Source organism: Trichosurus vulpecula, chromosome 4 (genome assembly GCF_011100635.1).
Source record: "Trichosurus vulpecula isolate mTriVul1 chromosome 4, mTriVul1.pri, whole genome shotgun sequence".
NCBI lineage: Eukaryota > Metazoa > Chordata > Mammalia > Diprotodontia > Phalangeridae > Trichosurus > Trichosurus vulpecula.
In genome coordinates, this window is record NC_050576.1 from 117893780 (window position 1) to 117911102 (window position 17323).

The window sequence follows — 17323 nt, forward strand, 5'->3', positions numbered from 1 at the left end:
TCATAACAATTTCAGTTTGTGCTAATTTTTCAGACACAGTCACAAACTCAAAGGTTGCAATCACTGGTAACTACATTATTGTTTTAAAACAGAGAGAGGTAAAAGGGATAAATGTAAAATTCAGCTCTGTGGTTCAAAACATCAACAAATATGGGATGGGAGGGACAGGGCTACAAGACTTCATCGTAGAGGAAAATAATTGAGAAGGGAGGTATTAGTGGACCTCTAGTTCCACTGAGTCAAGGGAGCAACAGAGATATCCTCCCCAAAAGTAAGATCATGTTAGTTATTAATACAAATATATAGCACCCAGAGAAAGGCAGCTTTATCCTCTTACTATTCTTTGATCTGGTTGGAATACTTTACAATATCTTAAAATTTTCAAGCAGGAAGGAATGTTACAGAGATCATTTGGCCTGCCTCCTAATTTTATGGATGAGTAAACTGAGATGCAGACAGATTAAGTGACATCTAGAATGTCACAGAGCAAATTAGTGACAGTGCTTCTATCTGTGTGCTTTCCATTACATTCAAACAGTCTAGATGCTAGGCATTCCAGAATTTTGTAGAGGTCACTCCAAATTACCATGGAAAACTAAACTAGATGGTCTCCAGGATCTTTTCAAACAAAAAAAGTACTTTTTTTTAATGATTCTAGAACCAAAAAACAATGATGCACATAATGTTGTCTATGATGTCAGTTGCTTTGTGAATGGGGGTACAATTTAACATTGGCCAAGTACCCAATACATCCAAAGCCCTTTATTAGGAACTAGAAAATATACAGATGGAGATTCCATTAGGAAGAGCAGCATTGATCTTCCCTAATAGGAAATGTGCTCAATTTTTCTGACAAAGGATGGAGTTGTTCCTTACTGTTGGCAGCTCTCTCCATCCTCTGTAGCTATAGGCATATCCCCTGGTACTAGAATTCAGCCACACCTCCAGTTCACTACAGAAATGGATATTTTGCAAGTCCCATCCTGTATATCCGAACCATGCCTACCCTATCCCCAAACAATGCTTTTTTTTTTAAAGACTGTCCCAAACTCTGAAAGAATATCACGTGGCTTGCCTAGAGAACATACATATCATGCTCTGTATTTCTCTTTTAAAAAGTTTCTCTTTTCAAAGGAAGGATCCAAGTCCATCTGGAAACAAAAGGCAAAATAAAAAGTGGGAAAATATACTCACCATAGGAAATAACACATATTCTCGTAGGAAATCTTGAGATTCAAATTGATTGTAGTCGCCAAAATCAGCTGAACAACAACAACAAAAAAAGAAAACGGTGTTTAATATAATGGATTGAAAGGTGAGAGGGGGAGAAATATGAATCCATAAACTTACTTCCAGGTTAAGATTTCCAGGGAAGAGTCCCCCCCACCAAGTGAACAAAAAAAGAATAGATGGCTTCTGTTATCAATTACTTGCCTAGGGTCACACAACTAGTCAAAGTTAACTGTTCGAGGTCAAATTTGAACTCAGATCCCCCTGACTCCATGGCTGATGCTCCATCTACTGTGCCACCTAGCTGCCCCAAGAATGCATTTTTTAAACAGGAACAACGAAATTAAATAAATACCCGTCTCTTTAGGCTAAAGCCCTCATTATCCCATTCTAGAATGTTGACTCAGAATCAAGAAAAGATGAAAATACTAAAAACAACAACTACAGCCACAGCAACTACAATAGCATTTATACAATGTGTCCCAGAAGTCTTGGTGCAGGTTTTTAAACCTGCACCAAGACTTCTGGGACACCTTGTTTAGAGCTTTAAGCTTGGTGAAGTGCTCAATCCTCACAACCGCCCTGGGAGATGGGTGCTATTATTATCTGCATTTTACAGATGGGGAAACTGAAATACTAAAACTCCATGGTCATGAATGGAAAGCTAGCCATTGCTTCACACCACCAGATACTAACTCATGCCATTTCTGACCTGAATTTTTTCCCCTCACTCCCTCTTATTTCCTGATTATTATATGAAAATCGTGCCAAATATATATTCACAAACAGCTGCTACTTATGCTTACCAAAAAGCTAAACATCAAAGTAGGAATGTCCTTATATTTAATAGTATGAAGAAAGCAGGAATTTTTTAAAAGGCTTCTCTTTAAAAATTTAGTCAAGCTTGCATTTATCAATTTGTTCAATATGTAACTATTCATATCTCAAGAATAACTTGCCAAGGGGGCTTTTAAACTTCTCTTTAATTTGGAGAGCTGAAGAACAAACACCATTTGTAACTTTTCATATTTCTGAAGCTGGAAATTCCCACCATAAATCACCCTTGGCAAGCACCCTTAGAAATCTTTACACCTCCTAGACAATTTCACATGTTGAGAGATGCCAAAAATGCTGTTCTGTCCTGTTTTCAGCTCACAGAGGTATGTTGTAGCATACATGAAGTGAATCAAATGTGTCTGTACCATAAAGAGACAGTAGTTCTTAATCCACTCCCCGGTACCCAGAAATAAATTTAAGATTTTATTTCAGTATCTTATTAGATTTCATGTAAAAGTATTAGAAAACCCGATGGCTTTCAGATAAGCACATGTATACAAAGAGAAAGCAGAGTTTATTACTCACGCCACCTACAAAGACAGCACAGTACTAATTATGTGTTGGGTGGGATGTGTTCAAGGATAGCGGACTTTCTCCTGTCTGTCAGTCCATTCTCAAGTTCAGAGAACTGGAGAAATGGATAACACCGCTGTTAAGATTTTTCTAACTACACAAGGAGAATTCTTAGGAAAAAGCCGATTGAAAATAACTGGAAGTTTTACCAGAGCTATTAGTAGCAACTTCACATTGCAGGCACTTAGTAGGTGTTTGTTCAGTTAATTAAATAAGCATTTGTTAAGCCCCTATCACGTGCAGGGGACTATGCTGGTTAGCGAAATTCATAGATTAAATAAAAGAAAACTGGACCTGCGCCCAAAGAACATACTTTCCACTGTAGGGATATAGTATGTACTATATCAGTAAATACTATGTGTGTATATGTGTGTGTGTGTGTGTGTGTGTGTGTGTGTGTGGCACATGCGTATGTGTGTATGTAAATTGTTAGTACAGAGTTTGTGTGTGCATATGGTATATGCACATGTGCGTATGTGAATAAGTATGTATAGGTGTGTATGTAAATAAGTATGGAAGTATAAAGTTCATGTGTGTGTGGTGTAGGCATATGTGTGTATGCGAAAAAGTACATGTGTAGCATATGTATATATGTATGTATATGTGAATAAGTATGTATGTATAAAGTTTTACAGGGAGCTAAATGGCATGGTGGATAGAGCGCTGGGCTGGAGTCATGAAGACTCATCTTCCTGAGTTGAAACACTTACTAGCTGCATGTCCCTGGACAAGTTACTTAGCCCTGTTCGCCGCAGTTTCCTCATCTGTAAAATAAGCTGGAGAAGAAAATGGCAAACCACCCTAGTATCTTATCTTTGCCAAGAAAATCCCAAATGGGGTTGTAAAGATTTGGACACAACTGAAACAACTGAGTGACAACAAAAATAAGGTTCTACAAAATAACAAAATAATTTCTAGAAGAAGAAAATCCCAATAACTGAGGTGACAAGAAAAGACCGTGAGCAGAAGGCAGCATGTGAGCTGTGCTCTGAAGAAAGCTAAAACTCTGAGACAGGAGCGAGGAAGGAGTGCAATACGGACACAGGGGAGCATTGATGCAAAAGCATGGAGGGAGGAGGTCAAACATTGTGTAATGGGACTAGAAAAGAGAGTGGATTGAAAAGCGCAGCATATGGCACAAGACTGAAAATGTAGGTGGCAGCCAGATTGTGGAGGGTTGTAAATGCCAAGCTTAGGAGTTGTCACTTTGTCCCAAAGATTATAGGGACCCACTGAAGATTTTGCTGTAGGGGGATGGCATAGTTAGACCTGTGTTTAAAGAATGTTAATATGGCTACGGTGCAAAGGAGGGATTAAAGAGGAAAGAAACCAGAGGTGGAGGAAGCCAATTATGAGGCTATTGCCAACAGTACTGTTGAGGCATAATAAGAGCTCAAACTGGGGTACAGGCTGGGAGAGTGAAGAGAAGGGGAGGATACCAACACACTAAGGAGGTAAGAAGGACAAGCCTTCACAATTGATTGGATATGGGGGTGAGGGGGAGGTGGAGAAGGTGAGGAAGAGAGGAGTCAGACCTGGAAGACTGGAAGGATGATGAGGGTGCCTTCAAAAGAAATTGGGGTGGAGGGGGTGGTGAATGGAGTAGTTGATCTGAATTGAAATGACAAGGCAATGGAGGAGGATTCCATGCAAGAGGCACTGTAGTCTGAAGGGCTGAGTTAGGAGAACTGGCTAGCTCTAACCCTACCATAACTAGCTGCATTAAATGACTTTGGGAAAGTCATTTAATTTTGTGGCTCTCCATTTCCTCATGTGTAAAATGCAGACATGGGACCAGATGAAGTTGAAAGTCCCTTCTACTTATAAAATTCAGTGATTCATGGCTCTACTAAAGAGACTGCCACCGAGAATTTGAACAAATGTAACTATTTTTTTTGCTCTCAGTCTCCTCTATGTGGAATGAAAATCTTTATTATAGTCTGCTGTGTTACAATGAGTGTCAGAAAGCCTGAGTTTAAATCCTGCCTCAGACATTTACTGTCAGCGTGACCTCAGACAAGTCACTGAACCTCTCTTGGTCTGTTTCCTCATCTGTAATTCTGGTCTAAGATCACGAATATTACATAACTCAGGATTGTTGTGACTAAAATGCTTTAAAAACCTTAAAGTGCATTCACAACAGGAGCTACGATAATAACAGTTTTAATACAACTCTTATAGTGTTCCAGGCGCTGTGCTAAGGGCTTTACAAATATCTCATTTAACCCTCCCAACAACCCTAGGAGGCAGGTGCCATTATTATCATCCCCGTTTTACAGATGAGGAAATTGAGACAAAGAGTGATTAAGTGATTTGCTCAAGATTACACAAGGAGTGTCTGCAATGGAGTCAAACTCGAGTCTTCTTGACTAGAGGCCCAGCACTGTACTCACTGCACACTATTTTATATTCTAAAAGAATTGTCATCAGAAACCTCTTTAGTGCTAAATGTCACCAAAATCCAAAAATTATTAGAGGATGAGGGCAAGGGAAAGGAGGAAATGACAGAGAGGAGAAATAAAGAAAGCAGAAAAAAAAGGAAAGCAGAAACCAGACAGAGGAGGAAAAGAAGGAAAAAGAGAAAGAGAAAAAATTGCATAGGAAACGAAGTGGTAGAATGCCATTACCACTATTTCAACTGAGTAGCATACCTGTGTTCATGGTGCCTAGGCCTGAGCTACGTTGTCAACATTCATATTTAAATTATTTTTCTGTTCTCTCAATCTGTTTTGTATACACTTTTGCAGAATCTCTGAGAATACAGCCATTCACATACCACTGTGACTGGAGCTAATGTCCCCAGCTTCCTAACCCTTTAATAAGATAGAAATACTTTAAAATACTAACTTAAGGGCAACTCAAGAGACTCATGGGACTGGACGAGACACCCAAGAGGGAACGCTAAGTCCAAAAGAATCCCAAAAGGGTTTTGATAGTGAAGTACAGGAAGTCAGGGGGAAATCCCATATTGCAGGCATTCTGACCCCAAGGCTCAAATTCAGTTCTGTATTTGGAATGAGGTTCAAGGCACAATTTTCGTTCTTAGAAACTAATGTCCAAAATTCAAGATGCCCTAGACAGTAATAAATAAGCTACTGATAGACTCATTCTTGCATATTAATTCTATTTAAATATAATAAGTAAAAAAGAAAGCATGTTTTAAAAAAAATCAAAAGAATATTACATGCTCATTTTCAAATACGGTTTACAAAAAGGTAAAGGCAAGTCATTCAATACAGCATATATGTTTTTGTATGTACAGAGGCAACAAAATTTTGATCCATCTACATGGGACAGACTAAAACATAAATTTACCCTATTGTGTGTCTTCTTGAATAACAGTCATATGTTTCTGTTTATCTCTGTAATTAGCCTAGAGGAAATTACACTTTAATGTTTAATGGTCATCAAACTTAAATTATTATAAGCCCACAAAACACAGACATAGAGACATGAGAAAATGGGCCACAGACACTGAAAGGAAACTTTAATTAATGGCAGAATGAAAGCTGTGAGTTTTCCAAATTCAAGGAGAATTACAAAAGCAAAATTGGATTTTCAAAAGTTCTAGAAAATTCTCTTCCCAAAGTCGGAGCAGTAACTTTCCCCTTTCAGCTGAGCTTAGGTCGAGATTATACGGAAAGCAAGAATGACTGGGGAAGGGGTGTGTGAGCTTTATTTCTACCACTACAAATCCAGAAAAACGACATTACTAAAAAATAAAAAAAAAATAAACCATGATTTCAGCCACAGAGTGCCATGTGCGGGGGGTTAACTGACTGGACCTTACCTTGTACAGCTAAGCCAGCTAGTCGGACCCCCTGTTCCAGGGAAGATCGCAAGCGCCCATCCAGGACATCTTTTTTGACTTGTAGGTAATACTGATACCTGTATATAGGAAGAGCAAGAACAGAGAACCATAAGAATACACACTTGGCACCTCGGGCCCCGCAATGGAGAGGCTTTTGGACACAAAACTTCTGTGCGTACAACAACAGCATCCCTCTAGGTTTTTCAGTGCAGGAGATGGATAAGAACCTTGCCAGTATTTATCTGTGTTTGATGTGGCAGGTGCCACATCTTGTTCATTCTCAGCTGGAGAATATTCTCATCCAGTCACCTGCTTGTACGCCAGCAGGCTGAAATGTTGATAAGAGTCAGTTCTTCATAACAGACTAAGAAAGCAAAATACTTTTCTACACCTGGTCACCCACAACACTAAAGGTTGCCAGAACTAGAGTCAACAACGAAGACAATAGATTCCTGGATAAAAGCTGAAAGCAACCTGGATTTTTTTTTTAAACTAAAGCACCATGGGGGAAGTTACAGACAATTGGCTGGACTTTACAACCATAATTAACAATAACACAATTTAGATCTACATTATCAGTACAAATCTACAATTTAATTCTATGCTACACAGATTTATCGATTGCAAGCTACTTCTTAAAAGCCAAGGCGAACACAAACTACTTTGAGCAATACAACTTCAAACCACCTACCTGCATAAGGGTGGTAATCTACGGCAATCATACATTTTCTGTCTCACAACAGCATACCTCAGACAGACACAGGAATGTGCTGCTAGACAACATCATGCCTCAGACTAGACCACTGATCTCAGAAGCTAAGTATGGTGCCTTATTTTTCTTTGCCATTATAAATGGCCTCTTAAAACTAGTCAACACTCAGCAATCTCCTTACACCACATGCTCCCTCCCTAGCACCACCCCTCCTAATACTCATCCCTCTTCTTTTCCACATTTCCCTCACTTTGCCTACACACATAACCCTAGCTATGGTTCTCCAGCATCAATGCCCAGCAATAACCAACATTCTATCCACCAATGGAAACCTTAATTCTCTACCCCTTTGAACAATTACATATTAAGGAACTCTGAATAAAGATGTATAAGTAGTAGGCCAAAACCTATGGCCTATTCTACAAACAGAAAGAGGAGGATAGAGTCTCCCTCAGGCCCTTATTTACTATGACTCATACTTCAAATGGTGCCACTGCCCATCACCATGGTGTCTGAGATAAATGACTACCCCTCTTAGGAACTATGAATAACCCTTCGAGTTCTTCTCCCGAATGTCCAGTGCATGGTGCTAGACCAAGGAAATAGAAGAGGTATGGACTGGATTTTGGAGGGTGGAGGGGGCACTGTTAGCTGGGCATGGAACACAATACTTTTAAATTCTATTTACTGATGGGCAACTAAGGATTCTCTCTTTTGGTGTCTATGAAAACTACACGTTCTAGATGAAAAAAGAAAGCAAAAATTATGAATTTATTAAGCGACTGTGTTAGGTACTAGAGATACAAATGCAAAATCCTCAAGGAGCTTACATTTCTGGGGAGAGATGCAACATGTTCATAGGCAGGGAAATAAAACAACATTAAAATGTTACTAAATAAATTGTAAAATACAAAGAAATAGGGGGAGGCATACTAACAAGTGGAAATATCATAAAAGACTTTTAAAAAAAGAAGAAGCACTTCAGCAGATCCTCAAAGGGAGCCAGGGATTCCAAGAGATGGGAGTGAGCAGGACACGAAGGAGCAGCAGCCAGTGCAGAGATGCCACTTATGATTCTTAATACCTCCATGACTGAAGGCAAATGACTGAACCTTCTTAGGCTTCAGTTTCTTCCCCCTTACAATGATAGAATTGGAATAGATGGCTTCTATGAGATCCTTTCGAACTCTAAATCTATGATCCTAAAAGCTAAGAAGACAGAGCATGCCAATTTGGTTGGCTCACAGAGTTCATCGATGGGATTATTGAGTAACCAGCCTAGAAAAATAGTTTGGAACCAAATTGTAAAGGGTTTTAAGTGCTAAGAATTGGAGTTATATAATTTATAATTACTTTTGCTGGTTTGTCATAGAATCCCAGATATGGAAGGGACTTCAAAAGCCATCGGTACATGCCAACTCAAAACTGAGTAAGACTCAATGATACACCTAACAGGTCATCATCCAAGATTCTGCTTGAACAAATCAAGTGAGAAGTAACCTATTACCTCTCAAAGGCACCCACTTTACTTTTTAGATAATTCTAGTTGTTAGGAAGTTTTTCCATTAAGTCTAAACCTGCCTCTCTAGAATTCCCATCCATTGTTCATAGTTTTGACTCTTGGGGCAAGAAACAAAAACAAAAACATCTAACCCCTATGTCAAAAGGCAGTTCTTCACATTCTTGAAAACAGCTATGATGTGATCCTAAGTCTTCTCTTCCTCAGGCTAAACAACCTCAGTTTGTCAACCTCTCATCATGTGGCATGATCTCAATGCACTTCAGCAACCTGGCTGCCCTCTTCTGGATGCTCTCCAGTTTATCAATGCCTTTTTGTAAATGTGACACCAAAAACAGAATACAATACTCCAAATGTAATTTGACCACATGAAGATGCAGTGAGAGTTCACATACCTGACCCTGAATTATATACTTCTCTTAATGCAGCCCAAGATTGCATTAACTTTATTTATTACCACTGCATACACTGTTACTGATTTTTTTCTTATGTATGTATTTAAATATTTGTATTTGCTGATAAAAGTTGAAAGTGAAATTCTGATTAAAATTTTATCAAATTTGTATGAGAGAGAGAGAGAGACAGAGACAGAGACAGAAGGAGAGAGCATTCTCTCTTCCCTAAGGCACTAAGTTTAACTTGATTTCTCAGTCCCCATCCCCCCCCTCTACTTTGGAAGTGATTTCTTCTTCATCTGATCTCACTGAAATTTAAGCTTCTCTCTTATTCATATATGTTCTAATTTATAGCATATGCCTCATCACAGAGACTAGTAGACTACAAACTTCTTAAGGGTAGGGCCATCTCTTATTTATCTTTGTAAATATTGAAACATCTAGCACAGTGCTCTGCATGCAGTAAATAATAAAGATAATATTTATAAAAAGAATGAATTATTTTCCATAATTAGTTTCTATAAAACAAGGAGAAATCAGATCCATAATATTTCTGCAGTAAATTCCAGTTTTAGCATTCTAGGACTATCTTACTAAACTTCTCATTTTATTTCTTTTATATACGCCCTTTAGCTCCTAGAAAAGTCATGCTGGGTAGAGCAGTCTGCCATATCCTCCACCACCAACACTAACCACCAACCAACTGCCAAAGATAGGAAGGTCAACCCAAGAGCCCCAGGAATAGCAGCACCCCCTAAACCACAGGTCCCACACCCATCATCCTGGAAAGTAACCTTTGTGACGATGGGATCTGGGAACTGCCTCTTTAGGTGCTGCTATTTTCCTCCTACCTCCCTTCCCAATAGCCATAGCTATTAAAAACCAGGAAATTGGTTAATAACATGTGATTGTGGAAAAAATAAAATATATTAAATATAAAAAAACAGGAAAAGAAAGTTTTTGCCATGTAAGTCCTTCATACCAACAAAGGGCTCAACAGTAGAAACAGATATGGTTTTATCAATAGAAACAATATGAAGATGCTTTGCCCCTATACCCTAAGGTCTTTCCATTTAACCTGAAGCTAAAACCTTTGGTATGTGTTGTCCTATTAGAATATAAACTCCTTGAGAGGAGGGACCGTTTTGGTTTTCAACTTGTCTCACTGGTAAAACAAAGTGCTTTGCACATACTAAGTGTTCAATAATTTTTTTGTTTCTCTCTTTCTTTCTTCTCCTTCCTTCCTTCCTTCCTTCCTTCCTTCCTTCCTTCCTTCCTCCCTTCCTTCCTTCCCCTTTATGTATGTGTGCCTATCCTTAACAATAATATACAAGACAGACCAGAGAAGAACTGCCTAATCTGACCTGAATATTAAACTCCCAATGCTACTCTCCCCAAGTCAACCCTATGGCCCACCTATTACCAACTTCCATAGTGCACTTACCATTGACATGAGTGGGCAGCTATGTGGCATGGTAGAGAGAGCACTGGATCTGGAGTCAGGAAGACCTAAGTTCAAATCTAGCCTCAGGCACTTACTGGATGTGGACAAATCATTTAACCATAGAAAGTATTTAATCATTTCTAAAGCAGCTCTTTTTGTGATGACTAAGAATTGGAAATCGAGAAGATGCCCATCAATTGGGGAATGGCTAAATAAGCTGTGGTATATAATTGTGATGGAATATTATTATGCTATAACAAATGACAAGCAGAATGATTTCAGAAAAACCTGGAAAGATTTACATGAACTGATGCAAAGTGAAGTGAGCAGAACAAGGAGAGCATTGTAATAGCAATATTGTACAATGAAGACCTGTGAATGACTTAGCTGTTTTCAGCAATACAATGATCCAAGGCCATCCCAAAGGACTACTGATGAAACAGACTATCCACTTCCCAAGAAAGAATTGATATTGGTTGAATACAGACTGAACCATGCTATTTTTCACTTTCTTTCATTCTTTTTTTATTCGAGTCTTATACAAAATTACCCATATGGAAATGTTTTACATGACTGCACATTTATAACCTATATAAGATTGCTTATTATTTCAGGAAGCAGGAGTGGGGAGTGATAGAATTTGGAACTCAAAACTTTTTTAAAAAATATTTAAAAACTCTTGTAACATATAATGGGGGGGAGGGAAGAATGGTAGTGTATTTTTAATGTTTCCATAATTCAAAGACATAGGTAAGGACATCTTGGTGTGAGTTTGATGAAAAATTTCAGCAACAACTTGCTCTAACAGAGTGAAACATTAGAATTATTCTCTCCAAGGATCTCAAAAAGTCAAGTGACTCTACATGTGATTACTGAGAAAAGCCATGGTCCTTGCTTTTGAAGAGTGTTTTATCTAAAGGAAAGATGAGTTTGTTGATTTAATTTCCCAAAATTATTACTAAAGGTAATTTCCCAAGGAGATACAAGGAAAAAATTCCTGACCATTGAGATTGTCAAACCTTATCAAATGAGATATTTGTACTGCTCTTGGCATAGTATCTGTTATACAGTAGGCACTTAATAAATGCTTTCCCCCCTTTTATCTCTTGCTTGGTTATTGAGAGATGCTGAAAAATATTCCCTGCCAGTTTCATCTAATTGGCATGTTTTTGCCTAAAAGTAAAAGAAGATAAAGTCTCAGGGCTATTTTCTTGCCCTATGAATTTCAAAAGTAATAAATGTCACAAGAGGTCAAACCAATTTTACACAGGCATCTATCTCTAATAATGACACATGGACATGGTTTCTCAAATAACTAGGTAACTGAACTCTATGACAAAGTCCTCTAAAATCAAGAACTTTCCTTGACTCAGACTTTTCTTTAATAATTCATTAGAGTTCTAAGATTAATTTATTCACCTAAACCCTTTTACATCTATTTCAGACCCATGACTCTCAACAGTACCCAGACCATGCCATGCGGCAGAGTGAACAGGCAACTACATTTCTGCCCGACAATGATCACCAAGCATGGTCAATGATCATCGTCTCTGGGATGACTTAGAAGCCCCATGATTGTGACACTCATAGGTGTGCCTCAAAGATCGGTGTCTGGTTGGTGGGAAAGATGGGAAACAAGGAATCAAACAAAACTCATCAGTTTCTTGCTAACAGTTATTCTTAATTGCTTAAGTTGTGGACCGTCTAGACCTCTTGCTTCCCCCCCCCCCTTTTGGCATTGTACTGCTCATAAACATCTCTCCTGGAGACTGGGGAAAGGGACAGGGGTAAGGAAAGAAGATAGAGCAAGCCTGTGTACTTGAACCATTTGTTAAATGGGAGGAGGGGTGTAGAGATTCCTATGGGACCACATGGCCCAGTACAGAAGACAACAAAAGAAGTAATTTTAAATCTTAGGTCACTAAAGATATCCACTCTAAGGAAGCCACATTCCATATTTTCCTGGGGGTGTTTTATGGTTACAAAGCCTGATGATTAACCCCAGTGCTCATGTCTGCCACAACCAGATGAACGATACCTGGGAAGGCAGAGAACCCAACCAAACCATTGGCTTGCTTCCTCCTCTGATAGTCCACCCTCAACAACTCAGAGAATTGTTTGGACCTTGGAAGTTCTTGAAAAGTTCTAGGGACAAAGATTGTTTGATTGATGTTTTAAAAAGATAAAAATGGATATACTATTTAGAAATATTCCACTATAACACTTAGTCTTTTGTACTTGTCTCACACACTTACTGAAAGGTGCTCAGCTTTGTTTTGTTTTTTAATCCAGGCTTGAGTTAACAGACAATTAAATCACTGCATTGTATCCACACAGTCAACATACCTGTGATTATGCAAAGGTGCGAATCATCTAGGAAAGAAGACAGAGAAAATCTAAAATCTGGCAATGACAACGCTGAAGTGTCTTATTTTTTTTCTACCAGTCCCCCGAAGACCACAAGCAGTCATCTTGTTGGGGCTTGCAGAGTTCACACATACACACACATACACACACACACACACACACACACACACACACACACACACACACACACACACGCTTCTTGACAAAAGCTCAATTCTGGGAATCACTGGCTTCCAACATTCACCTACTACTAATCCTATTTTGGGAGGGTCACCTGACCTCCAACTGTGATGCCTAAAACTTAGGTTCCTGTGAGTCAAAGAATTATAATTCTCTCCTAAAAAGGATGATGTGAATTTAAATACAGACACATATACACACCTTTCTTAACTATGCTATGAAAAAAGGCCAGTGATAGCAAGTATTGCAAGAGAGGAAGGCATGCCATGACCTGATCCCTGCTTTCTGCCCTTGGACTCTTGCATTAATTATAACAAATTACAGGGAGAACAAGTATAGTTTATAAGTATAATAAATTCCCTAATAATAACCTATAATTTAATCAAGGTTATTCCAGATTTTATTTTTTTCTAAACAACATATTTTAGAGGAGGAGGAAGAAGAGAATCTCACTACAACTAACAGATCCAGACTTTTTCTTTTCATTCCTATTCTATGTCATGAGGCATGGACACCTTTAAAAATTAAACTTCAGTGCAAACAAATCTATAGGTCTCCATGAAAGCCAGCTGGGAAAGGGGGAAAGCCATAGAAAGTAACCTGAAGTGGGATGATATCCTTGTGAGGAAAGCTGATGACACAAGGAGAAAACCCCAGGCTCAAGAAAAAGATATTTTGTCATACTGTTTGATGTAGGCAAGTTTGACAGACCAGGCAGATGGTTTGGAAGTCAAAAGGAAAAAGACTACATTCCTTTTAGTACATACGTGTTGATACATGTTAAGACCATACAACCAGAGCCTACAGAAAAGGAAAAGGGAAGGAAGTGGGGAAATTGGAAAAACAGAAATACTATCACAATGGAGGTCAGACCACAATTCAAGAAAACCAGTTCTAAGTGTCTGACTGTGGTTTGTGGTAGTTGCCCACCATATCCTCTGCCTCAAAAGGTCAAAGAAAATGCCCAAACATCAAGCCTTCCTTAAAAATTACAGATCAGTTGTGCATGAATTTATTTAAACTTTCTTTAATGACAGACACTAAATTATATAAATAATATAGGCATCCATATGTTAATGGGGGGAAAGGAGTATTTGGAGATTTTTTTTTACCCACAGAATCAAAGAATTTAATGTTCATCTAATCTAAACTGAACTTGAAACAAAAGTTTGTTCAACATACCCCTCACCCCAAACATTCATTGTAAGGACTCATTAACAGATGAGGCAATTAATTTCACTTTTGGAGTTCTTCACATGGATCCTAAATCTGTGTCCCCTTAAGATTAAACTTTAGTTCTAGTTCTTCTTAGGGATAGAAACTGGACCTGTGATTTCATCAGTACAGGGAACTCTCAAATTATGAAACTTGCCCTGCCCATGTAGGTAGGCACCCTGTCATGGACAGTCTTAGTTGCCTAGATGACTTGCCCAGAGCCACACAGCCTCAAGGTGTCACAGGTGGCACTTGAACCCATGGCTTCCTGGCTCTGATGTCAACATTCCATCCATTAACCATGCTGTCCTTCCTCTGAGGCCAACCAAAATTAACATGATCTCTCTGAAACCCTTCAAACTATTTAAGAAAGAGAAGAATACAGTTTAAGTTTTCTTTTCTTCAGGCTAAGCACCTCTGCTGCCTTCGAGGGATCTCCAGATAATGTCACTTTGACTCCTCTTCATGACCTGATTGAAGCCCTCTCTCTAAAGACGCTCTGATTTGTTAGTATCTATCCTAAAAAGGTGATACAGAATTCACTGCTGCAGGTGAGGTCTGCGGGTGCAGAGAACAGTACAACTGTTCCCTCTAAGTACTGGGATTCAATTAATGTAGCCAAAGATTCCATTAGCTTCTTCACTGCCAATCCACACTGTTGACTCCTATTGAGTTTAGAGTCACCTAATACACCCAAGTCTTTTTCACATGCCCTGCTTTTTTAGCTACATCTCCCCTATCTCATAATTGCAAATTTTTTTCAACCTAAGTATGGGACTTACTTTTATCCTTAATAAATTTCATTTGATTTTAACCACGCATGGTTCAACATGCTAAATCTTTTTTGAATCCTGATTCTGTCAGCGAACATATAGCAATCCTTCTCAAATCTGTGTCAGCCAGAAACTTAATAAGCACAACATATACACTGGTGCACTGAATTCAAATCTTAGAACTGGAATCAGGAAGGCCTAGGTTTGAATCTCATCTCTGACACTAACTGTGTCACCTTAGGCAAGTTATTTAACATCTTTGAGACTCAGTTTCCTCATCTGTAAAAAGGGGATAATAACTATAGTGCCTTCCTCACAATTGCCCTCACAGGTGCCCTGTCATGAGGTACCAGTGAGATAATATAGGCAAAGAACTTTGTAAGCTAGAAATTGCTACATAAATGTCAAGGTTAAGTGACTTATCCAAGGTCATACAACTACCAGAGTGAGTATAAACATGTAAGAATGAAGACTGACTCAACTTGGAAAAATAATTTAGAACTATGCCCAAAGGGCTATAAACTTCATTTCCTTTGACCCAGCCATACCACTACTACGTCTGTATCCCAAAGACATAAAAGAAAAGGGAAAAGGCCTTAAATATACAAAAATATTTATAGTAGCTCTTTTTGTGGTGGCAAAGAAATAGAAATTAAGGGGATGTCCATCAATTGGGGAATGGCTGAATAAGATATGGTATATGATTGTGATGGAATACTACAGTGCTATAAGAAATGACATGCAGGATGCTCTCAGAAAAACCGGAGAAGACTTGTATGAACTGATTCGAAATGAAGACAGCAGAACCAAGAGAACAATGTATACAGTAACAGCAATATTGTAATGGTGATCAACTGTGAAAGACTTAGCTACTCTTATCAACAGAGATGAAAAATGCTATCCACTTCCAGAAATAGAAACTATGAACTCAGAGTACAGATTGAAACATATTGTTTTTCACTTTACTTTTCTTGCTTTTTTTTCCAACACAGCTAATATAGAAATATGTGTTTGGATGACTTCACATGTATACTGGGTATCATATTGTTTCCTTCTCAACAGGTGGGGGAAGAATTTGAGGGAGGGAAATAATTTAGAACTCAAAATTTTTAAAAATTAATGTTAAAAATAAATACACATATAACCTGCAGAAAATAACAACTTGGACATTACTTGTCTCAGTTAATTCAAATTTTGAAAGCCACTAAGAAAAAAATATCAAACAAACCAGCAATGAGGCCAGTCATTTTAACTATATAAAAACAGTCATCTCAATTTGGGTAAATTCACTACATACTTATTAAATTCTCTACTTCATTTTGCCTATGTAGAGATCCTCCATGAAGCTGATTTTCTCCCTCATTGAACAAGATCAAAAGAATCTACATGTAAGTTCTAAATGTACTAGTTATAATAAGCATATCCCAGGACTTCAAATTAACATGTGGTTATTCCTTATTGGATTTTAACAAAAAAAAACCACACACACACAACCCTTTAGCTTAACTATACTTAACAAAACCTGATGCCATTCAGTGTAATGATTTATAAATATCGATATTATTTTCCTGTACTCACAATTTCAAGTATATGCAATACCAAGGCAACCTATAACAATTTTATCAGATATTGATTTTTCTGAGCTTTTTAAAGAGATGGGACATTAAGAATGACTTCTAATGTAACCACCCCTTCATCTCATTTCTCACAAAAAGAAATTAATAAAAAAGGCACATTAGCCCTCACTTAAAAGTCCAAAATCCAAACAGCTTTAAAAGCCACTATGAAATAATTTATCATCCCAAATAATCGAGAGATCCAATGAACAGGTGAAAAAATTTATTGTGTTAGGGGCAGGGAATGAGCGTTAATTAAGCACTCACAAACATTATCCAATCTGATGCTCACAACAACCCTGGAAGGCAGGTGTTATTATTAACTCCATTTTACAGCTGAGGAAACTGAGGCAGACAGACGTTAGTGGGCTTGCCTTAGGTCACACTGTTAGTAAGCGTCTGAGACCATATCTGAACTCAGATCTTCCTGACTCCAAGCGCAGGGCTCTATCCACTGCATAAACTAGCTGCCTCCGAACTACTACATTTATATGCCTCAAAAGCAAAGTCTATACACCATATGCTTTTTGAAATAAAAACTTGGAAAGAAAAAGAACTAGTGTTTGCAAAAAGACATACTTAGTTGCAGCTTGGTGGTATAGAAACTCCCAGCCCATATGTTACTTTTTTCAATGTTCTGTCCAGGACATT

General features: G+C 38.2%; 1 protein-coding gene across 1 annotated transcript in view; it reads right to left on the minus strand.

Moving 5' to 3' along the window:
* Positions 1-17323, minus strand: part of PTPN14 (protein tyrosine phosphatase non-receptor type 14) — a 138017-nt gene that overhangs the window by 77259 nt on the left and 43435 nt on the right. The window contains exons 3-4 of the mRNA XM_036753293.1: positions 6431-6528; positions 1195-1262 (exon numbers count right to left, since the gene is read on the minus strand). Of these exons, the coding sequence (XP_036609188.1) occupies positions 1195-1262; positions 6431-6528 (166 nt within the window). The remainder of the gene's footprint in view (positions 1-1194; positions 1263-6430; positions 6529-17323) is intronic.